General features: G+C 41.4%; 2 protein-coding genes and 1 pseudogene across 2 annotated transcripts; 2 read left to right on the top strand and 1 right to left on the bottom strand.

The window, feature by feature from the left end:
• Positions 1–310: 310 nt before the first annotated feature.
• Positions 311–14,574, bottom strand: LOC139448525 (monocarboxylate transporter 9-like). Its single transcript, XM_071230080.1, has 6 exons — positions 14,436–14,574; positions 4,590–4,819; positions 3,623–3,766; positions 1,957–3,027; positions 870–920; positions 311–647 (listed from the first exon to the last, which is right to left on the bottom strand). The coding sequence occupies exons 2-6, from the start codon at positions 4,789–4,791 to the stop codon at positions 574–576; spliced, it is 1,542 nt and encodes a 513-aa protein (XP_071086181.1). The 5' UTR covers positions 4,792–4,819; positions 14,436–14,574; the 3' UTR covers positions 311–573.
• LOC139447619 (uncharacterized) lies at positions 8,327–10,339 on the top strand (annotated as a pseudogene).
• Positions 14,575–25,156: 10,582 nt separating the features above from the next.
• On the top strand, positions 25,157–26,481 carry LOC139448414 (uncharacterized). The gene has a single exon (XM_071229968.1). It carries the CDS (start codon positions 25,201–25,203, stop codon positions 26,479–26,481), a length of 1,281 nt encoding a protein of 426 aa, XP_071086069.1. The 5' UTR covers positions 25,157–25,200.
• Positions 26,482–26,868: the final 387 nt, after the last annotated feature.

Raw genomic sequence — 26,868 nt, 5'->3', positions numbered from 1 at the left:
AGCATCGATCTATGCGATTGGGATACGATGACATGCAACAATCAAGTCAGCGAGTCTGACTCATTAGTCGCCTCTTACAAGCATGGTTCGATTCCCGACATGGGTACAATGTGTGAAGCCCATTTCTGGTGTCCCCCGCCGTGATATTGCTGAAATATTGCTAAAAGCGGCGTAAAACCATATTCACTCACTCACTTACAAGCATGAGTTGCTGAAGACATATTCTAGCCCGGATCTTCACGGGTCTCTTTGGTTTAAGAAAACGGTCTACAACCTACATAACTTTCATGCTGCATGCTGTTGAACTTTATTTATGTTGTATCAAGTAGTGTCTGTCTGATGTGTTGTCTTCAGACATTTACCACATTGGTGAAGCCCATGATCACGGCTCTGGTAGGGGCATGTCTGAAAAGATAATCAAGGCGAACCGGAATCCGAAACCATGATGAAAAGTTTCCTGGCACGCCAAAGTGGACGTAACTGTGGTCAACTGTGCCTCCTGTGAAGTTGTAACGACAGCTGATTATCATACAGGTGTTCTAATGGACTCATTCACTCCAAAGTAATCTCCATTTATGAGGATCCGTGTAACCTCCTGTACACTGGCACAACAGCTGCACATACTGAACCTGCGATAAGACATCCACCTGTACAAAATAGACAATATTTAAATAAACTGCCTCCTATGATCCATATCTGCAAAATGGAACATGTATTTGCTGTTGATACTGAATTGTCGTTTTTACGAACAAAACGACTATACAGCGTGATTGTAATGCCCATTAATACACAAATAAATCGCATGAAACCACACTATTGTTTCTGGGCTCTAGGCTTGTGTATCGACAGCAACCTGTCTGATGTCTTACCTCCAAAGAAGTAAGTGTTATCGTAGACCTTACTGCTTTCATAGATGATACCTGAAAGAAAAGGGAAGGTATTTTTCATTTCTATTCACCAAAGTATATCTTGAATATGTTGATCCGTTGCTAAGGTTAAAACACACATACATAAACACAATCCCAGAATTTCTTCTTGCATTCTAGCTGTGTTAGTAAAGGCTAAATTATGTATGCATTTAACTGAGGCGCGTATTTATGAATGAAATGTTGCTCTTTTTTAAATAATGTAGGTTCATGATCAAAATGTAGCTTATATAGCGGGAAAACTAGAAAGTTGTGGTATGAGTTGAAAGCACTAGCCAATTAAAACTGTGTTCAATCTTACTTTCATTATTACTATATTTTGCCTGAGAGTTTACTATGCCTTTTCTATATATATATATAGAAGATATATATGTATATATATATATATCCAAGGTATGATATCTCCACTGGCCACCCATGCTTCGTTGCAGAAGTGGCGTAATCATCTCAATCTCACTTAGCACTAACTCAGCACAGATTGTATCTCTTGGTGTAATTTGAATGGGCGGCTATATTCAGGCAAAGTCATTTGAGTGAGTGAGTGAGTGAGTATGGTTTTACGCCACTTTTAGCAATATTCCAGCAATATCACGGAGGGGGACACCAGAAATGGGCTTCACACATTGTACCCATGTCAGGAATTGAACCCAGTTTTTCGGCGTGACGAGCGAACGCTTTAACCACTAGGCTACCTGACCGCCCCCAGAGTCATTTGAATCGGGTTTAAAAGTTATGACCACGAATGGATCCAAAGTATGTATAATATAGGAACTGGATACAATAGCGATATGGATACCAAATAGTTTAAACTTTTCAGCATAATAAATTCGTTATGGTGTTTTTAGTTACCATATACGTAGTCATATTAGGTGACGCCTCGTCCAATATTTTTCTGCTCACCTAATATCACACCGTTTATATGGCAACTAAATACATAACTAATAGTATAACCGATGGCCATTCAATACCCTTCAGAAGATAATCCAGTATCCTGAAACCTTAATCCACAATGGTATCAATAAAATCTTACTTGCTACAGGTGGACCAAGAATATATCCGATTCCTATGGCGAAATGAGTTACTCCAAATCCAACAGCGAGATTAGCTACCCCTACACATTCCACGGTCATTGGGCTCAGGATAGAATGAAGGCCTCCCCCATACAGGCCATACAAGGCGCTGAACACCATCTGCAGAGAATACGTGTGTGAGTAGAGCGGGAACACCAGAGCCAGGATTCCTATTATTCCAAGACAGCTAACATGGAGCAAGATGATACTTATATCCTTGTCGTTTAATATCAGGCCTGTGAATATTCTCGACATAAGGCTAGTCAGACCCGTTGCAGTGAAGAGATTTGCGGACTGAATGCGAGTGCTGCTCTTAGAGTAAGCATAATTTGGCAGATGGAAAAGGATAGCATTTTCACCCAGACCTAAGAACATCAGACTGATGTTGTAGAAAAGGAATCCATTCGCTGTTATAAGAGGCAAGTTTCTTTTAACATAACTCCACCATCTTCTTTGCAAGTTTGAATTAAGTGTGTTGGAATGTAACAGTGTTGAATCCGCTTTCATGGTGTTTCCTTCTTCTACGATCAAACAACGATTTCTTGAACATTTATTTTCCTCGCAACTCCCTGGTTTCTTTTCTGTTACCTGTATCTGATTATTGTCCTGCATATTATGGTCATCCAAACCATTCCTCTTGTTGTTAATAATGTCACATTTTACACCAGTATCACGTTGCCCCTGTTCTTCCGTCAAGTTACCCGATTCATCCTGAAGTTTGCTACCTTCAACAAAGAGTGTCACTGACTGGTAATCATGCTGTTGATCTGGGACGATAACGTTGACCGTAGCTTGTTGTCTTGGCCTCATCAGAGATCCTGCGACACAGAGGTGACTCCCTATGGCACCAAAGATCAGAAACGCACCACTGAGAGAATAATGTTTTAGTAAGATGGCAACTAAAGGGCCTCCAGCAAACAGACCCATGGCGGTTCCTGCAGTGGAGACGCCAAATGCAAGAGGGAGGCGTTTTTCAAAGTAGAGTCCAGGTATGGTACCTGCTGCATTTATTGCTAGACCTGCTCCCAAACCTAGAAAGCAGTAAAACAAAACTTTATGAACACCCAAGAGAAGTGTTATGTATTTTGTAGTTTTGTACAGGTATAGCATACTTCGAGACGGGCGCACCGTACATTTAACCCGCTTCATCAGTCAATCACTAATATGAGTAATATATTTATGTTTTGATATAGATATTTCTCTTGCACTCATTCTCTCTATTGTTTTTCTCTCGTTATTTCTCAGACCCGTGAAGATTCCGGGGTAGAATAGGTCTTCAGCAAAGCATGCTTGCCGTAAAAGACGACTATGCTTGTCGTAAAAGGCGACTAATGGGATCGGGTGGTCGGGCTCGCTGACTTGGTGGATGCATGTCATCGATCCCAAGTGCGTGGGTCGATGCTCATGATATTAATCACTGGATTGTCTGGTCCAGACTCGATTATTTACAGACCGAAGTCATATAGCTGGGATATTGCTGAGTGCGGCGTTAAACAACAAACCAACCAACCAACGTTATTTCTCAAATGGCAAATGCATTGTGGTGACTTCTTCCTGATCCATCTCATATTGAATATAATATGTTTGAACGAAATCGCCTAATAATATTACAATGTCTAATTTTACCTGTGAGGATGCCATTAGTGAACAAAAGACCATTGACGCTCTTTATAAAGGAAGATACACTCAGACCAATCAGAACCAACGTTCCTGCAAGACAGGAAGCTGCTTTGCAGCCAAATCTGCTTGTAAAGACTCCAGCGATTGGACCTGATAGAAAAACAGTCAATTAATTGATGAAGTGTTTGCAGAATACAATATATCTAGCAAAAAAGTATTTATAGTCAGATTCTTTATTGTTGATGACTTCTTAATTCTAAAGGGCTAGCAAAGTGAAAAAATGATTGTGATTTTTTTGTGAATATTAATTATCCTACATGTATTAAGTCAATAATTTATTTCCAAGGGGGGAAAAAATCGTAGCATTAGGAAAAAATGTTTAATGTACCTGTGAAAGTGTTGAAATCACATACTCTGTAATTGGTTTCCAAACCAAACATATTTGGGCAACGATGCAGCGGTGCATGACAAAGTTTTCATTTGCTTATTTGTAACTCTTGGTTACTACACATAGACATACATTGTTGAAAGTGTAAAATGGGACCTTTGATCTTGAAAAGGTGAACAATTAAAAAAATTAACAATCTGTAACAGGGGCTTTGAAAGGCATTTAGAAGTAATATACATAAGGAAGAGAATATATGGATATCAACTTCTTTATTATGAAGACCACAACGTTTCGGAGTATATGCTTACTCCTTCATCAGGTGAATGAATGCCATGAGCCAGAGAGCATATATATGTACATGTTAGGACAACAATAATTAATAAGATAACAAAAGGTGGAAAATAATAAAGGGTTATTACCTATCAACGCCAATCATCTGTTGGCTAACAAGGGAAAGCGCGTCGAACACCGGGAACTCATTTTCACCCCAGTAAGGGAAATGCCCTCAGTGGTTGCATTCTTCGTTTGGGGGACAATTTTGCCTGTTTTTTATCTTATCAAAATCTACAAAGCTGCTCTACCTACCTGACAACGTGGTCGTTCCAACCAAAGTGGAGCCGATCCAAGATGTCCGCGAAAGGTCATTTTCTACCTCTTCCAAGATGGCAATGTTGAATACACCAGGCGAATATAACAACGTCCCTATGATGAAGTTGGAAAAGGTTGCAGCAAACAGAACAACCCAGGCGTATCCACTGTCAGTATCCTTGCGGTGTCTTGTATCCATGGCAATGGTTCCCCTTTGTTCGTTGGCGCTGAGAATCACACCAAGGAAATACAACTGCAGACAGTGAGTGCGTTAGAAATTCATCATGCCATATTCATATATGTAATTTTCGTTAGATTCATTGTGACCTCCACAAGGTTTTAAAAGCTATACGCAGGTCAAGTGTATGTTGGGAGGATTACAAAGTTCATAAAACCTTATTAGAGTTATCGTTAAGCCTGGTACTGTGTGTGTCCACCATTGCCATGAATGACTGCACGACATCCTCTGCCTGTGGAACCATGAAACCTGTGAATGAGGGATTTGAATAAATTGCTTCAGATTCTGTGACACTGGTTGATGCTGATGTAGATGTCTGTCCAGCTCATCCCATGGATAATCAATTGGGTTGAGATCTGGTGCCATGACAGTACGTTTATGTCTGAGATCTCGGGTAATCAGTAATCATCCTGTGTGGGGAAGAACATCGTTATGCCGTGCCATGGCGCCTGCTGCTTGCAGAGATGGAACATTGTTGGGACGTAAGGAAGAAGACGTTTATTCATGAATGAATGAAACAAACGTTCATATTTTTTTACATTTGGATTTACATAGGTAAATGTCTTTTTAAATATATAGACAGGTTTTTAATAACAGAATCATTTGGGGAATTTTCTCTGCTACTTTTTTAAAAAGTACAAATTAACAAAAAAAGGGCACTCATTTTCTATTTCATAGCGGTTACATTTCATACAAAAACTAAACGATGACTCTGTGGTTGTATTAAATTGAGCTTTCTGTACATTCAGATTATGGTTTATACAACAGAATTTACATAAAGCTCTAAGAAGCTCTCTTTCACATGCTAAAGCAGACAGATATTTTTCTGGTTCAAGTAATGATTTATATGATGAATAAACATCAAGGAAAGAGGAATGGGTGATTTTGTAATGCCAGGTTTGGAATCGCCACAATCCTGAGAGAACCAAACATATGAAAACCCAGTTTGAAACACTAATTGTCTTACATAAGAAACCCACTCAGTTTGACCATTTTCGTCAAATGCTTTTAACATATGGTAAGAGGCATACGGATATCCTGTTTCATGTAATCTAAGCAGTCGACACCGGGACTTACCACAACGACTGTAATAGTGTACACACAATGATGTTCTTCCCAGCTCTCCCAGAATTGCATTTCTTTTACCAACGGAAAGATGTAACACTATCCAGTATGGCCAGAGGCTGTGTAGAGGTGAGCTTATTGCGTTCATCAGAAGAAAGGTTACTGACCCCCCTTAAAGGTTCGAGTGTCATTTCATGACCAGGTGATGGTCATAAATCGGACAGTGTTGACAAAGAGTTTCCAGTGTACTGTACCACGAACTTGTGTCGACCCCCCTTAAAGGTTCAAGTGTCACTTCATGACCAGATGATGGTTATAAATCGGACAGTTGTTGACCGGTTTATTGTACCACAAACTTATTTTGACCCCCCTAAAGATTTGAGGGTCACAGCTTTCCGCTGAGAAACTCCTATATAAACCGCACTGTGAGTGTAGTCGGGGAGAGAGGCAGAGAAAGGCGCTGAACACTGACCAGGACCAGACCGACAGAGCAGTCCAGAAGAAACGGCAGAAGAACACGAGCCAACGGCCAACAGCTAACAGTCAAGTCACCGCTCAGAAGGCCAGCACACTGGGACGAGCTCTAGTCAGACTGGGTCACGTCTGAAACAGCCCATAGCCTCTCTCACAGTCTCTGCCACGCCCTTGTTAAGTGTTCGCGTAGTACCAGCGTATAAAATTAGTCCTTGTTATTATCAAAACTGCTGAAACCGAAGACCGAGTTTGTCTGTTGTGCTACATATAGAGCACGTTGGGGTTCTTCTTTGGTGCCGAGACCAGGATCCCTCTCAAAACAAAGGAACAGCCTGGGACAAGTGAAGATTGACGCTCAGACCAACTTGGGTAAGTAGCTCAGATTTCTTCTGTTTCATTATTCGTTATGGCTGGCCAGGAATTGGGAGAATTTTTGACAGGGATAGCACGACAAATAACAGGACAGTTAGCTAATTTTTCAACAACTTTAGGAGCACAGGGAATAGCGCAAGTTATCAATACATTTGATGGGAAACCTACAAAATTTAAGGAATGGCCGAAAAGTATAGAAAAATATGCGGTATTAACAAATGCAGATCAAGAAAGAATAAATCTGGTAGCCTATCAGTCAAGTTCAGGGGCAGTTAGTGATTTTATCCATAGGTATCTACAAGACCATGATCAAGCAACAAGGCAGAGTATAACGTTGGCAATAGTCGTAGGTGCTCAAGGCATCGCTAATTTATTCCGTTCATTTGAAGGGGATCCAGCCATGTGTTAAGCGTTGGCAAATGCTTAAGTATATTCCGGATTATTAGGGAAGTTTTTTTTCAGCATATAAGAAACTGAAAGTCGATTTTATTAAATAGGCTAAACAAATCATAGGGATGAGGGAAACCCTAAAACGGGAGAACAAGGTTCATATCAAGAACAGAAAAGGGAAACTGTGAACACAACAAGAAATTCATCAATGCTAAGACATACACGTGGCCCAGGTCCGGTCAAAAGTATGCTAATATAGTTAGGGATTGTAAAAACATAAAGGATCCAAATATGAGGATCAGTTCTTGATCGCGGGTTTCGTCAAGGGTGTACTGACATGATAACGGTGATGATCAGTATTTGGTCGCGAGTAGCGACAAGAGCATACTGATATGATTAAAGAGATTTCCTAAACAGTCAGAACTTATGGGACGAACTATGGGGCACACAGGGGAACACATAACAGAGGTTTAAACACTGAACACTCCTTCTCATGATGACACTGATTGGAAGGAGGAGGAGGAGACAACATTCCATATAAATTAAGCTGGTAGCCCGAGCAGTGGTAGCTGGTACAGTTAAGATAGGAAAGCAAGTCATCCGAAACTTACAGAAAGCAAGACAAACAAGTAGAGTTCCATGGTTCAGTTGTGGAAAGTGAAGTTGCGGATAGCGACAGGTTCAGTTGTGGAAAGTGAAGTTGCGGATAGCGACAGGTTCAGTTGTGGAAAGTGAAGTTGCGGATAGCGACAGGTTCAGTTGTGGAAAGTAAAGTTGCGGATAGCGACAGGTTCAGTTGTGGAAAGTGAAGTTGCGGATAGCGACAGGTTCAGTTTTGGAAAGTGAAGTTGCGGATAGTGACAGATTCAGTTCTGGAAAGTGAAGTTGCGGATAGCGACAGATTCAATGGTGGAAAGTGAAGTTGCGGATAGCGACAGATTCAATGGTGGAAAGTGAAGTTGCGGATAGCGACAGATTCAGTTGTGGAAAGTGAAGTTGCGGATAGCGACAAGGAGACATGTGGATAGAATCCACTGATCTAAAACGAACTAGGGCCTCTACTGAAAACGCACATTCCAACAAAGTAAAAAGGTGGAACAGTTGCTCCAGGCAATGGCTGGTTTATTATAGTTTTATATGGTTTGGGAATAGAACCAGTGTATATGATTAATTACTCTTATGTTTCAGAGAGAACATGTTTCCTCTGGGTTTACTCTTCCTCATGTGGTTAGCACAGGGTTCGATTATGTACGAAAACATTGTATTTCAAAAACTGAATTATATTACCACGACAAGGTCTAAATGGCTAGTAACCTTCGTTATTGATTTAGACCCATATAGTCAGTTTATTGGGAAGTGTAGGTATAATATTGATCAAGTCGCGATGATGGTTAGACAGTTCGTGAGTCGCTACCACTCCGATAAATCAACAGGCATCTTAAGCATGTACATCAAATTAGACGAAGAAATAACAAGATTGAATACAACTTTAAATAGCCTAGCAGACAACTTTTAAGAATATGGTAGGTTGCGCACACGACCCAAGCGTTCGCTATTGCCGTTTATCGGTAGTGCCTTGAGTTTCTTATTTGGCACTGTGTCTGACGCTGACCTAAGTTCTATTAAACAAAATGTACGTAGGCTTGCAGAGAATCAAGCAGGTATGGCACATGTCATTCAAGAAGGGCTCTCTATTATTAATACGACAAGAATTCAAGTATCGGAGAATCGACATGCCATTAATGAAGTCATTAACGATCTGGATATAGTAGGACAAGAAATTGCTAATGTTTCCACTACATTGAGCAATGGAATAGCAAAGTTAGAATGGGCAAGAAAGACCTATTTGCAAGTGGAATTAGTAATCGAAAATATTCGAAGCATGGTACAAACGTTTTTGTCATATTTAGAACACCTCCAGCTGCAAATGAATATGTTGGCTTTGGGTCATCTGTCACCCAGCACCATAACACCAAGTCAGTTGTTGGCCCTATTAAAGGGCATAAAAACTCACCTACCTATTAGATTCAGGTTAGCAATTAATCCGGTAGACTATTTATGGGGATTCTATAAGACTTTACTGTGTACCACCGTCCTATTTGATGATAAGATATTAGTAGTCACAACGATTCCACTTTTAGATGTTAATGGTGAATTTGGAATATACCAGGCTCATAATTTGCCGGTACCACTAGTCATGAATCATTTAAATACAGGGTCAAACAACATAAATAATATGGTAGCAAAATATCGGTTAAAAACAGAGGTAATCGCAGTCAATGCACAACATACGAAATATGCATTACTGAAACCCTCAGAAGTTCAGATATGTACAAAACCACTTACGGGCTATTGCCATATCCAGAGCCCGATCTACCCAATCAATCTTAGCCAACTATGTGTAATTGCTCTGTTTATGAAAGACGAGACCAAGGTCCGACAGACATGTCACACCGAAGTCAAACCAAATGCTATATTGCCTAGGGCAGAATACCTTACTGCAGGACGCTGGGTATTGACAACCAATAAAAGGTTGGATCTTGTAGTGGTATGTGACACGGATAGCAAGTTTTCATATACCATAGTGGTCTTACCTCCGTTGTCAATAATTAAACTGAGCGCATCATGTTCAGCATCTAATGATCATTTGACCTTACTCCCTTATTATCATAATGAAAGCCAGTACGAGTTGGAAGATAATTTTCTGAAGTTAGTTCATCCCCCGAATGTTTCCAACATGTTGCTCTGGAAACCTTTTTTGAAAACTGCTATAAAACTGTACTTGACTAGGTTACCTGATAAACTCAAGAGTATCGAGAATATCCCTATGAATCATCTTATTGATCAGCTTAATCATTTACAGGCCATGGTACCAGATGAGGAGACGTCAGATTGGAAATATTTCTTGGGAATAACCTTAACTGTAGTGGGAATTCTTGGGGGAATTTTATTGTATGTAAGATTTATTAGACCCTGGCTAGCCAAGCGAGGAATGAGTAGGAGGAATGTCTTGGCTACAACCGAGTTTGAGATGGCGCCAGTTGACACTTGGAGCGCAGGTCGCGCCTACAGAGGAAACCTACCCTCTGCGCCACTCTTGACACAAAGGGACTCCGATCCAGCAGAAGAAGTTCGACCAACTCCCGCCATACGGAGCATCTACCCGACGCTGGATGCGGGGACCCGAGGGCATCGTGAGTTTGACTAACCCACGTTGACAGGAGTACGGACAACAGAGAACTACATGAACTGTTGTCGTCGCATACGATCAGAACACCATACTACAGAACTTTACAAGTTGACTGTGATAAGAAAAAGAAATATACACAACGCATGAAAGACGATTTAACATGGTCCAGCAGTTTGCACTTCGGTTCTTGATGTGCGAGGATGATTTGTACCCTGTTTCAGAATGTGTTTTATTTGTGAATTTATATATGTATGCATATTAACTATATTCTAATTAACAACGGCTTGTTGTGGCTTGTACATACATTTGAGGTATTCGTATTAACTATATGCTAATGATATGCTAATGAAGTTGACAACGGATTGTTGTGGATTGTACATATATTTTGAGGTATTCATGTATCTACGGATTGTCATAATTATTTTACGAAATTTTATGCTGAAAATTTCTCAATAAGAAAAGGGCGTATACACTATCCAGTATGGCCAGAGGCTGTGTAGAGGTGAGCTTATTGCGTTTATTGTACCACAAACTTGTTTTGACCCCCCTAAAGATTTGAGGGTCACAGCTTTCCGCTGAGAAACTCCTATATAAACCGCACTGTGAGTGTAGTCGGGGAGAGAGGCAGAGAAAGGCGCTGAACACTGACCAGGACCAGACCGACAGAGCAGTCCAGAAGAAACGGCAGAAGAACACGAGCCAACGGCCAACAGCTAACAGTCGAGTCACCGCTCAGAAGGCCAGCACACTGGCACGAGCTCTAGTCAGACTGGGTCACGCCTGAAACAGCCCCATAGCCTCTCTCACAGTGTCTGCCACGCCCTTGTTAAGTGTTCGCGAAGTACCAGCGTATAAAATTAGTCCTTGTTATTATTAAAACTGCTGAAACCGAAGACCGTGTTTGTCTGTTGTGCTACAAAGAACACTTTATAAAAAAATACTTTGAACCTTTTCAATGCTTTTTCTATAGGCACATCCCCATATTTTGAGCCATATAAAGGAACAGGAGCAGTCTTTGAATAAAATATTTTAGCAGCAGTAACAAATGGGAGAGATGGGACTTTCGTTATCATATTTAACACAGGAAAAGTCGCTTTCCCTGCTTGAATAGCTCGTGTATAACATGCTTTAGTCCAAACAAGCCTTGAAGAGAATAGTAGACCAAGGTATTTGAAATATGATACAACTTCAATTTGCGAACCTTTATAAAACCATTTCTCAGTTTTCCTCAGATGACCACCCTTTCTAAAAACTATTACTTTTGTCTTATTTAAATTAACTCCAAGGCATCATTTGACATAATTAGAGTCTAAAGCATCTAGATTTCTCTGCAGTCCGATTACACAATCATCAACAAGAGTGACATCATCAGGATATAATAAAAACGTGATTTCGTCTAAATTATCTTACACAAATATGCCTCTAAGCCCAAGAATCTCCATTTCACGTACAGATTCGTTTATAAAAAGTATAAAAGAAGAGGACTCAACATGCATCCTTGTCGGGACGTTCTCCACGATAAGGTGTACCTGTGAAGTTGCCTATGATATGAACAAGATCTGATCATCACCCATAAGAGATGGCTCCCCACATTATGACACTTCCTGTACTTTTTGTAAGCAGCGTCCTTTATAATGCTCATTCCATCGCAGATACACACAGATCCACCCATCTATTCTTTGAAGAAGGAACAGGTTTACGGGACAATGCAAAACCATGCACCAAGGTTATTAAATCGTCCAAAACACACACACACACACACACACACACACACACACACACACACACACACACACACACACACACACACACACACACACACACACACACACACCATCCCTGCTCGACCCCCATCCCCGACAAATACTGATGCAAGGGTAGTAACGAAACAATGGACATAGCGCTCTCGCGACCAACATAGATTGCTGTGGACAAATTCTTACCCGGAATCGCCACGGGGTGAACATGCCAAGCATGTTTTCTCGAAGCTGTCCTGATATGCTTTCTTTGCATCTGTGGTGTAGTGGATAAAGCGTGTGCCCAGAGAGAAGGTCTGTGATTCGATACCCTGGCCGCGTCATTCGAGTTTAATAGTAATTTACCAAGGAAAAAATGTATGTAGGGTTTCTCGTCCATTCCACGTTTTTGTTTAACAAAGATATTCTCACAATTCTCACATTATGTTATCAACTAATTTCTTGTTACTTTGGAACATACAATTGACGTTAATATGTTTTCTGTAGGGGAGAGAACACAGCTAAGTAATCGCAATGAAGTGTTCAATCAGTTTGTGCGTTTGTTAGCTTATTGTAATAGCATGGATGTTACGCAGTTGATGAATATTAATCTCATGGTCAATCAAAGAGAGTTAAAAAGTGGATACACTTTTAAAGAATTCACAGTCGGTAAAACAAGGGATCACTCACCATTGGAAAGAGAAAATGATCAGTTGTCTGTCAATGCGTTACGTCACACTGTTATGTTTTAAAATAGCCATGATAATGTTTAATACTAATGCTTCTGGTGAAATGCGTTGTGGTGAAATGCGGTTTAACGTAGCGTTCTAGATTATTGAACTTATATAGTGACGTGCATGCACCTCTGCGTGTGTGTGTGTGTGTGTGTGTGTGTGTGTGTGTGTGTGTGTGTGTGTGTGTGTGTGTGTGTGTGTGTGTGTGTGCGTGTGTGTGTGTGTGGCTGCTTGTACTAGTCCGGAATAATGATTATTTTTACAAAGCTGGCCCACTGAGATACCATGCCGCAGTTTAACACTCACACACAGTATAATTGTTTTACCCCTTTTATGCCGAGATCCAGGCAGAGGAACAGCAAATACCTTTTTTCAACGTCTCTTGGTGTGACGCTGCCAGGGATATAACCCTCGACTTCCCGCTCTCTGGGCAGACGCAGACGATTATGTGTGTGTGTGTGTGCGTGCGTGTGTGTGTGTGTGTGTGCGTGTGTGTGTGCGTGCGTGCGTGTGTGTAGTAGAATATTCCGACAAGTACTTTTGTTACTGTGTTGTTATAGGTGAAATTGGGTTTAACGTCGTTTAACATGGATTCCATTCTCTCAAACATATAATCCTGACTTCCAGAGGACAAGTTTTTTGGTATGTCCTTTCTGCCGACCCAAAGGCAGGGTAAAACATCGTCATAGAACGTATGTGCATTACGCTGGCAAACTCTTTTGACTGAGCCCGAGTTGTTTTATTCCCTATTACGTCTTTTGGTATGACACGGTGACTGAAACCGGCTTACTGCACACATTCAGTCAATAGCAGTTAAGCTTAACTGGGTAGATATTGTTCAGTATGACCTGTATGGCATATTGTCATGTACACGTGTACTTGGTTTGGCACTGTTTTGTTTTGTTTATTTGTTGTTTAACGCCACACTCAGCAATATTCCAGCTATATGACGGCGGCCTGTAAATAATCGAGTCTGGACCAGACAATCCAGGAATTGTCATCCTGAGCATCGATCCACGCAATTGGGATATGATGACATGCATGGTTTAATTCAACATGTAGTGACATATATATCCAACATTTTATTATTCTAAATAATCAGGTAATCTAGCAATGTCTAGCAACTAAATCATTCTACGAGTTTACCAACTGCGTGTACACTGTACTCATTGTGGTGTCATGGACGACAGGTGCGTGCCTCCATAGCGTTTGCAATACACTGAATATCACGGTCACTGCACAATTGGGTACTGCTGCTGCTGGTTGCAATGTACTAACAGTGAATTATACCGTGGTTAACATATTCAGAATAGGAATGATTTCGATAAATCATAAAAAAGAATCACCTCGTTATACGAGTGTTTGTTAATGCACGTTCCTCAAGACTTGTCACAGCGAAACAATTTGCTCACCAGACTCTCGTTTTTGTGGATATACCTCTTTTCCATGCATTGCCCTCAACAACTCAAGACACTGACTGCCACGGTCATTGCACAGTTCGTTGTGGTAGAGTACAATGTACTAACAGTGATTTGTACCTTGGCTAACATATTCAGAACAGGACAGATTTCGATAAATTGAAAAAGCCCACTTGGTATCATGTCATTAAAATAAGACTGACATAAATAACAATCGTCAACTTACATTTCTCCAAGAATCCTCGCTAAATGCGCACAGAAGCATATAATCCCAGGAAGAAGACAATTCAGTCACTATATTCTCAATAAACATCTTTTGTGTAACTGAATGTTTCATGCATGTCATAGCAATGGACCTGCATGGCCGCCATCATCAACCTAACACACATACCGATTGTATGGAGAAGACGACCTGACCTACATTACACCGCGCAAGCTATTAACGAACTACTTCATTGTGAATGACACCTGAACAACTTCGGGATTTTTTCTGTCATGATATAACTGAATTTCTGTTCAAGGTGGATTCAAAACTAACTCACTCAAGAGCGCAGTGAACGTCCTGTCAGTCAGACAGCCAGCGGGCGGTGAGTATCCATAGCAACTTGTCTGGATGGAAGGGAGAATCCCATTCATGGTTTCACATTACATTCTCCCATTAGCTGGGAGTGAAACTGATCCCCCATGCACTGACCTCCCGCTCTGTGATGATAGCATGGCACACTTTGGGGGACCCTTCATTCTATATCAGTGGGTGTGGAGACGGTTGTGCAAGATATATTTGTTATTGGTATTGGGTCATCGTTCAGTAAATTTAATGTAAATATTTCCTTAAACCCCCACGTTCAACCACTGATGATTCTAGACACACTCTAATTACCATTTTCTGTACCATGGTTGTTTTGCCATGTATCTCCTCCCCTTCCTCTAAATAAGTGGGGCGGTCGGGTCGCCTTGTGGTTTAAGCGTTCGCTCGTCACGCCGAAGACCCGGGTTCGATTCCCGACATGGGTACAATATGTGAAGCCCATTTCTGGTGTCCCCCGCCGTGATATTGCTGGAAAATTGCTAAAAGCGGCGTAAAACCATACTGACTCACTCTAAATATGTGGACTCTGGCCAGCCCTTGTCTTCGTCACTGAATTCATTATCATTTTGTTTTCAATTGACTACTGACCTTCGACAACAAATCTCTTGTTTCTGAATTATCTAACTGATAAAAGTGATCTTCTACTATAGCGGATCCAAGTGGGCGATCAGCGCGCTTCACTATTGAAGTACCTGGTAATGATGATGTGAAGAGAGGCATTCTTCAAAAGATTAAACAGGTGAAGATACATTTGTGGGCAGAAACTAATATGCCTGCAAATAATGCTGTCGTCCTCGATCGTGTCTTGACGTACTACCTCCAAAACCATTGCCTGACTGTCCCAAAAGATCCACCCGTGACACACCTCAAAGCAGGAGTTGGGAACACTGATGACAGGTTTTTCATCATATCCGAGTCATCCATGAAAATATGCCTAGATGTAGCAGAGCAGGATGGGCGTAAATGTTCAAGTAAAATGAACATAGGTTGTTGTCAACCAAGTTCATCGTTAACAATTCCTTTTTAGTGTATATAATTTTGTGTAGGAATTCTAATAGTTTTGTATCTATTGTAGATATTCTATATTGCAAAAATACATATTTCCAATGAATTTGATTGTTAAATTCTTGTTCCCACTTCTCACAAATGTCTGGAAAGTTAGATGATGAAATGAAGTTGTCATAAAATATCCTAGAACCTTTGCTTGTCTTAAGTAAATCAAGGCATGGAGAAGAAATGATTAGTTGCATCATGTTTAGATTATTTGAATTATGCACAAGATCTTTCCATGGCTTAGGGATGTTTAAGAGCAAACGGTTATAGCCTAATAAAGTACATTTTATGCCACACATCACTTTCAGCTCAGGGAGTGAAGGGACGTAACTCTTCTTATGGCTTAGTCACTTTGCACTTGAGGTTAAGGGTCATATCATCAAACATGTTTGCGCACATCTGTTATGTAACAGACACATTATCGGCCGTATTCTACACCAAGGTTGGTATTTTTATTTGCATTTCTATTTACTTTCTATTCCAACGGCTGCTAGCCGTATTTTTTCTTATCATTATCCCTAGTATTTCTGCGACGAAACGAAACACGTATGGGGAAATCGGATCTCCTTGTCTACATCCTCTCTCGTTGCTGAAATATGATGACAAGTGACCGTTTTGTATGACACAAGAAGTAGAGTTTGGTATCAGGATATTTACCCATGTTTGAATATAAGTTCCAAAACCAAATTTATCCAAAACCTTCATAATGAATCGTTTAGAAACTGTGTCAAAACTCACTCACTCACTCACCCCCACGGTCCACCCACTCACTCAATCCGCCCACAGTACACCCACTCACTCACTCACCCCCACAGCCCACCCACTCAACCACTCACTCAATCGTCCCCACAGTCCACTCACTCACTCAATCCCCCCACAGTCCATCCACTCACCCACGCACTCACTCAGCCCCACAGTCCACCCACGCACTCAATCGTAAACACAGTCCACACACTCACCCACTCACTCAATCGTCCCTACAGTCCACCCACTCACTCATCACCCCGACAGCCCACGCACTCACTCACTCACTCATCCCCACAGTCCACCCATTCACTCACTCACTCACTCATCCCCACAGTCCACCACTCACTCACTCACTCTAACCGCCCACCCACTCACTCACCCACTCACTCATCCCCACAGCCAACCCACTCATTCACTCACTCACTCATCCCCACAGTCCACCACTCACTCACTCACCCCAACAGCCCACCCACTCACTCACTCATCCAAACAGTACACTCACTCACTCACCCCACCGCCGACCCACACACTCACTCATCCCCACAGTCCATCCACTCACTCTCTCACCCCCACAGTCAACCCACTCACTCTCTCACCCCCACAGTCCACCCGCCCACTCACTCACCCCCAAAGTCAACCCACTCACTCTCTCACCCCCCAGTCCACCCACTCACCCCCTCACTCACTCACTCACTCACTCGCGCACTCACTCACTCACTCATCCCCACAGCCAACCCACTCACTCACTCATCCCAACAGTCCACCCACTCACTCACTCACCCCAACCAACCGCCCACCCACTCACTCACTCACTCAATCCCCCCACAGTCCACCCACGCATTCAATGCCCCCACAATCCACTCACTCACTCAGTTGTCCCCACAGTCCACCCACTCACTCAGTCGTCCCCACAGTCCACCCACTCACTCAGTCGTCCCCACAGTCCACCCACTCACTCAGTCGTCCCCACAGTCCACCCACTCACTCAGTCGTCCCCACAGTCCACCCACTCACTCAGTTGTCCCCACAGTCCATCCCCTCACTCAGTCGTCCCCACAGTCCACCCACTCACTCAGTTGTCCCCACAGTCCACCCACTCACTCAGTTGTCCCCACAGTCCATCCCCTCACTCAGTCGTCCCCACAGTCCACCCACTCACTCAGTTGTCCCCACAGTCCACCCACTCACTCAGTCGTCCCCACAGTCCACCCACTCACTCAGTTGTCCCCACAGTCCACCCACTCACTCAGTTGTCCCCACAGTCCATCCCCTCACTCAGTCGTCCCCACAGTCCACCCACTCACTCAGTTGTCCCCACAGTCCACCCACTCACTAAATCCCCCACAGTCAACCCACCCACTCACTCACCCCACAGTCCACCCACTCACTCACTCACTCATCCCCACAGTCCTCCCACTCACTCACTTACTCACTCAACCCCACAGTCCACCCACTCAACCACTCACTCAATCGTCCCAACAGTCCACATACTCACTCAATCCCCCCCACAGTCCACCCACCCACTCCCTCTCTCACTCACGCCCACAGTCCACCCACTCATTCAATCGTACCCACATTCCACCTACCCACTCACTCACTCACCCCCGCAGTCGACCCACTCACACACTCACACATCCCTACAGTCCACCCACCCACTCACTCACTCACTCAACCCCCCAGTCCACCCACCCACTCACTCACTCACTCACTCACTCACTCACTCACTCATCCCCATAGTCCACCCACTCACTCACTCATCCCACCCACTCAATCTATTTCGTAACGACAAAGGGTAGGATGATTCCAACATAGACATGATGCAGTTATAAGTTAAACTTGGGGGCCATGATATGTAAAATGACTTGCATGCAATAGTTTTGTATAATCCTATAAGTATACTGATACCAAACCCTTCTATTGACAAACATAGAGGTTATTGTCTTAGGCTAACCTATTCATACAAACTTTCCCTTTAATATATACTGAGTCAAATTAAAAACTTCACATTTTAAAAAGTAATCCCATATATGATATATAACGGACAAATGTATCAGAGAAGGTAATTTTTAATCATTAATGTCCAAAGAAGGATTTTAATTAATGGTGGTAACCATAATTTGTTCCAAGCACCTACGGCATTCGGTAATAACATCAACAGTTTAAATCATAAGTCCCAAGCACGATAATCTGATGGCACAGTAGCGTGTATGGCCACCATGTGCGTTGACAACTGCCACACAACGCCTCCGCATGGACCTTCTGATGCTTGTGAACACATGGTTGGGAAGAAGACTGCCAAGAGCATCCAGGACATGTTCGATGGGATTGAGGTCGGGAGACCTTGACGGCCAGTCCATGACGTTGACTCCCGCATTCTGAAGGAAAATCCCTACCTCTCCCTGGAACGAGGTTCTGAAAGACCACAGGGCCGACCCTCTGTGCAAGACCAATTCCACCCCGGCACCATGATGTTCGGACCATTTCAAGAGTCTCTCTCAACAACACAAGCATCCGAATAACGATTCCCAGGGAGTCGCCAAACTCTGATTTATTAAGAATAACATTTATATTCAGGACTGATGCAAGAGGTGGGAAGGTGATTAAGCGTACGGCTTTCTGTCTTCTCTCGGTAGTGATCCTTTCAGGTCAGACAAGTCCAAGTCCTTGTATTTCTGTTACGCCAACAGGGGGCTTCTGGCCCCCAGCATATTAAAGTTTGTGGATGTGCACGTTGTTTTTCCTGGAGGGTGATCATCTCAAAGATGTTGGGATGAGCCTTCCCAACCGGCTTCTTCAATCTGCAATGCCGACCCTCCAGATGGTTCATGCTTTGGGCCCTTCGGTGTTGTGGTGACCCATTGCCAAAGGTGTAAGTCTCCTTCTACTCAGAAGCTGGTGACTTTATCTGCAATTGTTGGTCCTCTGGAATGGTATACAGACTTCCTTAATGCCGACTTGGACAAGAGGATGGGTGTGCATGTCCTTAACCCTGGGATCACGAGGGGTTTATTTCTACCACATTGGGCAGCACTACATACGCTTTCAGTCAGATCAAAACCACGCTGAGGGTAAACCCAACATGTTTACCGACATCCAGAATCCTAGATAGAAGCTCATGTCAGATTCCTAGCAGATGGTAGTTTAGTGGTGAAATTGTTCCCAAGGTTCGATTCCCTTGATTGATATACACTGTGAAGCCCATTTCAAATTCCTAGTAGATGGTAGTTAAGTGGTTAAAGTGTTTCCGCAGTTCGATTCCCTTGAAGGATATACACTGTGAAGCCCATTTCAAATTCCTAGCAGATGGTAGTTAAGTGGTTAAAGTGTTCCCAAGGTTCGATTCCCTTGATTGATATACACTGTGAAGCCCATTTCAAATTCCTAGTAGATGGTAGTTAAGTGGTTAAAGTGTTTCCGCGGTTCGATTCCCTTGATTGATATACACTGTGAAGCCCATTTCAAATTCCTAGCAGATGGTAGTTATGTGGTTAAAGTGTTCCCAAGGTTCGATTCCCTTGATGGGTTTACACTTTGAAGCCCTTTTCAAATTCCTAGCAGATGGTAGTTTAGTGATGAAAGTGTTCCCGCGGTTCGATTCCCTTGATGGGTATACACTGTGAAGCCCTTTTCAAATTCCTAGCAGATGGTAGTTAAGTGGTTAAAGTGTTCCCATGGTTCGATTCCCTTGATTGATATACACTGTGAAGCCCATTTCAAATTCCTAGTAGATGGTAGTTAAGTGGTTAAAGTGTTTCCGCGGTTCGATTCCCTTGATTGATATACACTGTGAAGCCCATTTCAAATTCCTAGCAGATGGTAGTTAAGTGGTTAAAGTGTTCCCGCGGTCCGATTCTCTTGATGGGTTTTCACTTTGAAGCCCTTTTCAAATTCCAAGCAGATGGTAGTTTAGTGATGAAAGTGTTCCCGCAGTTCGATTCCCTTGATGGGTATACACTGTGAAGCCCATGGTAGTGGTAAAAGTATTCTCTTCACTCTGAAGCTGAATGTCGGGTTTGATTTCCGGATGGGTGTAGGTCATGAAGCCGTGAAAGTTCTGAAGATGTGTCAGGAAAAAGAAGAAGTGATCTTTTGTCTCAGGCACCCACCAATTTCACCCTAGTAGCTAACTCACGCGACCCGTGAAGATCCGGGTTTGAATAGGTCGTAACTTGTCGTCATAGTCGACTATGCTTGTCGTAAGAGTCGACCAAAGGGATTGGGTGGTCACGTGTGTGTGTGTGTGTGTGCATGTGTGCGTGTGTGTCACTGTACTAGTCCACTTTATGCCTGCTTTATAGTGATTGTCCATTGACACGACACACTGCAACGTGGATAACCTCTTCAGGCACAGTATACTGATTCCGAGCAACTCTTAAGTAGCTAATTTAGACAAATTTGAATTTCAAAATCTACAGCGGTTCCTGCTAATATTGATGTTATCATATGCATCATGGTAAAGATAGGGGTTGTTTGCTCAAAGCGCAGTGAATCCCACGCTTTAACATAGATTTTACGAACTTTAATTTGAAACTACAGTATCACTGTAATCTTGTTGTTCAATATCCGCTGATTTGCGGTCAAAGGCTAGTTTATGTGAAGGTTGTTGCGGTATAGCGGACATAATGCTGACTCATACATTTTATTACGATTGTTTGTTCTGGAATCGGGGTTGTTTTCGACATAACCGGTATTTCGTTGTTCTGACTTCGACAAATCCTTATCAAGAAATTAATACTTATGGTCGATTCCACAGTTCCTGGGAACTGACGACAAAGAGACCTATGCGTGGTGAATCCAGATTTATTCGACGGCAAGCAGATACAAACCACGTCGCCATCACCATAGCAACGAATATTGGTAATATTCCTTAACGTGTAACAGGCCATCCTGGATAAGCCAGGATATTATAGTAATATCCCGAACCACATTCCATCCACCATTGTCCAGTTTATTATGGGGGCAGTCGTCAAAGTGGTTGATTGATGGAGTATAGCTTTACGTCTCTTTTAGCAATATTCAACCAATATCACGGTGGGGGACACCAGAAATGGGCTTCACTGTACACATGTAGGGAATCGAACCCAGGCCTTCGGCGTGATGAGCGAACGCTATAACCGCAACGCTTCGTTCAAGGTACCGCAGTTCGCAATACCAGGTTGCGTACGAGAATCATTCCAACCATACGAAATATACCTCGTTGAAGGTATGCTTCATGGTGTTCAGTTCAAATGTTTATATACATGGGCAGATGTTTTAGCTTTTCATCTTGAACAATCTGTTCTGACGTATTGTATAATGTGAGTGGAAACAGGTGACACATACAGACGAGAGGTCAGAACGTTTAGGTGTTTGATCTTGTTTGAATACATGACCAATTCGGAGTGCTTGGGGACATTTTAGCAACACCATACGTCATATAACTCCTATGCTTTAATACTAGTATTGACTAATGTTACTGAATCTGATACTCATGCTGCTACTATGTGCCGGGGTAGAACAGAATCCTGGGCCACGTACAGGGATCAGAGATGACCAGGGACCCATTACCCGTGGTAATCCTCGCCAGTTACGTTTGACAACAGAGGGTGAGTCTGTAAATCTTGAATCAGTCATGGACGCCTTGAACAAGCTCACACACAAGGTTGACGATGTCATGAAATCGAACATTGACTTCGGGTGTAAACTCGATAATATTGACTCTACTCTTGTATCTGTTACTACTCATCTCGCAGAGGTGAAATTAAAATGTGAGAAATTGGAATCGGAAAATGAGAGACTAAGAAAATATGTGTATAATCTTGAAGATAAGGTTGATTACCTCGAGAATCAGAGCAGACGATGCAATATTATCTTCCACGGCGTAGACAGGGCGACGGATGGCGAAACATGGGATGACTGTGAGAATGTAGTGCGTAAGATCATTAAGGATAAAATGGAACTGGATGAATCGAATATTGTTATGCACAGAGCCCACAGAATCATTAAAGGAAAAGCGATCATAGCAAAGATACCGGACGATCATGATAGGAAACGGATTTACGAAGCGGCAAAGAAACTTAAGAGTTTCAATATGTGGATTACAGATGATTTTTCAAGATTGGTCAGGGAAAAGCGGAAAAACCTTAAACCTATGTTGACGAAAGCCAGGGAAGAAAATCGTAGAGCGGTTCTGCGCTTTGATAAGCTGATAATTGACGACCAGGTTTTCACGTACGATGTTGACAAGGATAGGGTGATTGAATTAGATCGGCGTCGGGGTTCCCGATCTGCACGTGCGGGTAGTCCCCAGAATGTCAACACGGATTCACATGATACTACATAGGAATGTGGCCGGGCCCACAACAGTGATATTGATGACGATGATCACACTGTATCTGTGAATGATGACGTGAGTGACTGTCAATTTATTATTAAACATTTCGAGTTTATGTCATGGAACATTAATGGTTTAAGGAGTAAGTTGGATAATACTGAACTAATTGATTTTTGTTCACAGTTCAACATTTTTTGTCTTCTTGAAGTTTGGAGAAACTGTGAGAAAGACATGATTGCAACAGTGTTCCCCGGTTATTGTGTTTATGTAAATTACAGAGATTACAATCCGCGAGGCGGTGTGGTTGTATGTGTTCGGTCTGAACTTGAGCGCTATATCAAGTATGTGTGTCTAGATTTCACCGATATTATATTGGTAGTCTTTGAGAAAAGTTTGTTCAGTTCATTGTATGATTACATCTTTGTATTTACATATATACACCCTACTGGTTCCTCTGTGGTAACAGATGTTAGACCACTGCAAGGTATAGAGTATCTCGAGCAAAGCTTTTTATTTATCACTAATCATTTTCCAAATGGTAAGTTTATAGTATTTGGGGATCTTAATGCCAGGTGTGGAAATCAGTCCGATTTTGTTGTGCATGATGGTAATCGGTACATACCGAGCTTTGAGGACATGGACTATGTGTCTGATTCTTTTGACATGCCAAGACGAAGCCGTGATGATGTATGCAATGAATATGGAAAGGAACTCCTAGATTTATGTTCAACTCATAACATTCACATGTTGAATGGGAGATGTGCGGGTGATACAGAGGGTAGCTTTACTTGTTTTAAAGGAGACGGAGCAAGCTTGGTTGATTACTGTTTATGTTCAAGTGACTTATTTACCAGAGATATTGACTTTACTGTACGTACACGGTGTGAGTCTGATCATTTTCCAATCGTTATGTCATTGCAAGTACATACTGACAGTACAACGGAGTATGGGGCAGAAAACGAGGAAAATAATACATCGTCAGATATACTAAGATATGTTTGGAAGGACACTGTTATTGAAACTTTTCGGCAGTCTGTCGCCGATATGTTATCACCTTATGTATTAGATAGTGACAGAGACCAGGTTCCACTTAATATCGAGTCTGCGGTAGAAACTTTGGTTGATGTATTTCATATTTGTGCTGAGTCTTGTGGTCTTTTAAAAAAGAAGTATAGTAATGTTTGCCGGACTAAGGATAGTAAGAATTGGTACGATGATGAGTGTATGAAATTAAAAAGACAAAAGTTTAATAAACTTGATCTATTCAGAATCTCAGGAAGTAAGGAACTTTTGAAGGAATATGTTGTAATTAAGAATAAATATAGAGAAATGTGTAGACAGAAGAGATTGAAGCATGATGAACATTGTATAAATGATCTGGTTAATAATAGTAAAAGTGGTAAATCCTTCTGGAGACGCATCAACAATATTATTTCTTCACCTTCTGTGACAGGGAACCCAGGCATTACCAATATACAGTGGACCGAATATTTCCAGCATGTGTTTAATTTAACTGATATGCTTGTGGATGAGGACATTCTAGATGAGGCAGAAACTTTTATGAACAATCATGATAATAATGAGTGCAATTACTGTAATGATGATGTTATGAATAATCTCCTTAATGCTGATATAACTGAAGAAGAAGTATCATCAGCTATACATAACTTGAAACTGGGTAAATCGGCTGGACCGGATGGAATTCTACCGGAAATGGTGAAATGTTGTAGTACTTCAATCGTATCATACTTAACTATAGTTTTTAATAGGATTATGCAAAGTGGTGTATTCCCTTACGAGTGGGCAAAGGGTATAGTAGTTCCCCTGCATAAGAAAGATAATATAAATGATGTCAATAATTATAGAGGAATAACGCTGATGGATGTATTTGGAAAGTTGATGACAACAGTATTAAATAATAGACTCAAGACCTTTGCCGACGTTTATGATACAATCCCTGAATCTCAGGCAGGATTCCGAAGCGGATACAGTACAATTGATAATATATTTACATTACAATGTTTAGCACAAAAATATCTCTCTAAACGTCGGGGTAGATTTTATTGTTTGTTTGTTGATTTCCGTAAAGCATTCGATTCGATTAACCGAAATCTCCTGTGGTATTCATTAATGAAAAATGGAATACATGGTCTTTTATTGGTGGTTTTGAAGGATCTATACTCTAAGATTCAGTGTGCTGTCAGGACATCAAATAACTCTCTTTTAGATTATTTCGAATCACTGAGTGGTGTAAGACAGGGCTGCGTGTTGAGTCCTTTTCTGTTCACGATGTTTATCCATGAATTACAGTCAATGATAGAAAGTAGTGATATGCGAGGGATTTTTATTGGAGAGGAGTTTATGGACATATTACTTTTACTATATGCAGATGATTTGTGTATTTTTGATGACACAGTAATAGGTCTGCAAAGAAAAATTGATATTTTATCCAATTTTTGTAAAAAGTGGGGACTTGAAATTAACATGTCTAAAACCGAAATTTTGGTTTTCAGAAGAGGTGGTACTTTAAGGTATGATGAACGATGGTTTTTGAATGATAAACGTATAAATGTTAGTACTTACTATAGTTATCTGGGTGTTCTGTTTTCAAATAGATTGTCTTGGACTAAATGCATTGATACTCTCAAGATAAAAGCCAATAAGGCTTTGTTTGCCATTAAACAATTGCAATTTCACTTTGTAAATATGCCAGTTAATATTTTATTTAAATTGTTTGATATTAAGATAAAGCCCATTCTTCTTTATGGTGCTGAGATCTGGGGCTGCAAAGGTAGTCAAATTGTCGAAACTTTTCATACTAAGTTTTGTAAATTTGTTTTAGGAGTTGGTAAATATGTATCAAGTACGGCAATATTAGCTGAAAGTGGAAGAAATGGTTTGCATGTGGATTATCATATGAAGTGTGTTAAATACTGGTGTAAACTGATTAGAATGAATGATGAAAGATATCCCCGACAGTGTTATTTGTTAATGAAGAAGCTGGATGAATGTGGTAGAATTACTTGGGCAACTCATGTTAAATATTTACTCGACATATATGGATTTGGTAATGTGTGGTACGAACAGAATATTGGTGATGTTAAGTGTTTCTTGCAGCTGTTTAGACAACGTTTGTTGGATTGCAACAAACAGAGTATACAGATGAAAATTTATGAGTCTCGTAAATTAAGGTATTATTCACACGTCAAGATATTATTGGATATGGAATATTATGTTACAGCTTTCAGAAATAGAGACCATAGACGTATGATGTGCCTGTTGCGATTAAGTGAATTGCCTATACGGAGTAATCTGGGCAGAAGAGAGGATATTGATTCTTCACAACGCTTTTGTCGGCTATGTAACAATGGTTGTATTGAGGACGAAGTCCATTTTGTGTTTGTCTGCCCGTTTTACGCAACATTAAGACAAAAGTTTATCCCTGTAAGATTCTATAGCAATCCATGTATTAAGACTTTTAGTAATCTCTTAAATAGCAAAAATGACTGTATACTCAGAAATGTAGCTAAGTATGTGAAGGAAGCCCTATTATTACGTACCAAGTCGTAATATTCTACCCTTAAGATTGTTTGCAATGTAAATTGTCTCAATTGTATATTACTATATATAACTGAAATGTACATGGGCCTATGGCCTCCCACACATGAATAAACACACTAATGTTATAACCTCTATCAGCAATGTTTCAGCAATACCACACCTCTGTCAGCAATACTTTAGCAACACCACACCTCTAGATCTGTCAATGATATTCAGTGACACCACATCTATGTCAGCAGTGTTAAAATATTGCAGTAATGCTTTTCAACTAACCTTCAAGTTTTGCGATTATTAATCAAACGCGGTTTAAAGATGTCTTTACAATTTGAAAAGCTGTTTCTGCACTAGTTTGCCCAATTTGGCTTTTTATGGGTTTTTTAAATGTCTTTTTGCAAT

This window comes from Haliotis cracherodii, unplaced genomic scaffold, assembly GCF_022045235.1.
Source record: "Haliotis cracherodii isolate W230 unplaced genomic scaffold, xgHalCrac1.p SCAF_7, whole genome shotgun sequence".
NCBI classification, from domain to species: Eukaryota; Metazoa; Mollusca; class Gastropoda; order Lepetellida; family Haliotidae; genus Haliotis; species Haliotis cracherodii.
Note: the sequence above shows the minus strand (reverse complement) of the source record. Positions and strands in the feature narration are given on the sequence as shown.

Bases quoted from the DNA above. Each gene is read 5' to 3' on its own strand.
- LOC139448525 (XM_071230080.1), bottom strand. From the start codon at position 4,791: ATGGATACAAGACACCGCAAGGATACTGACAGTGGATACGCCTGGGTT. The intron at 3,028-3,622 runs GTAAAATTAGAC...ACTGCTTTCTAG, and splicing joins CACTAATGGCATCCTCACAG to GTTTGGGAGCAGGTCTAGCA. The intron at 648-869 runs GTAAGACATCAG...TATTTTGTACAG, and splicing joins TAACACTTACTTCTTTGGAG to GTGGATGTCTTATCGCAGGT.
- LOC139448414 (XM_071229968.1), top strand. From the start codon at position 25,201: ATGTTTATCCATGAATTACAGTCAATGATAGAAAGTAGTGATATGCGA.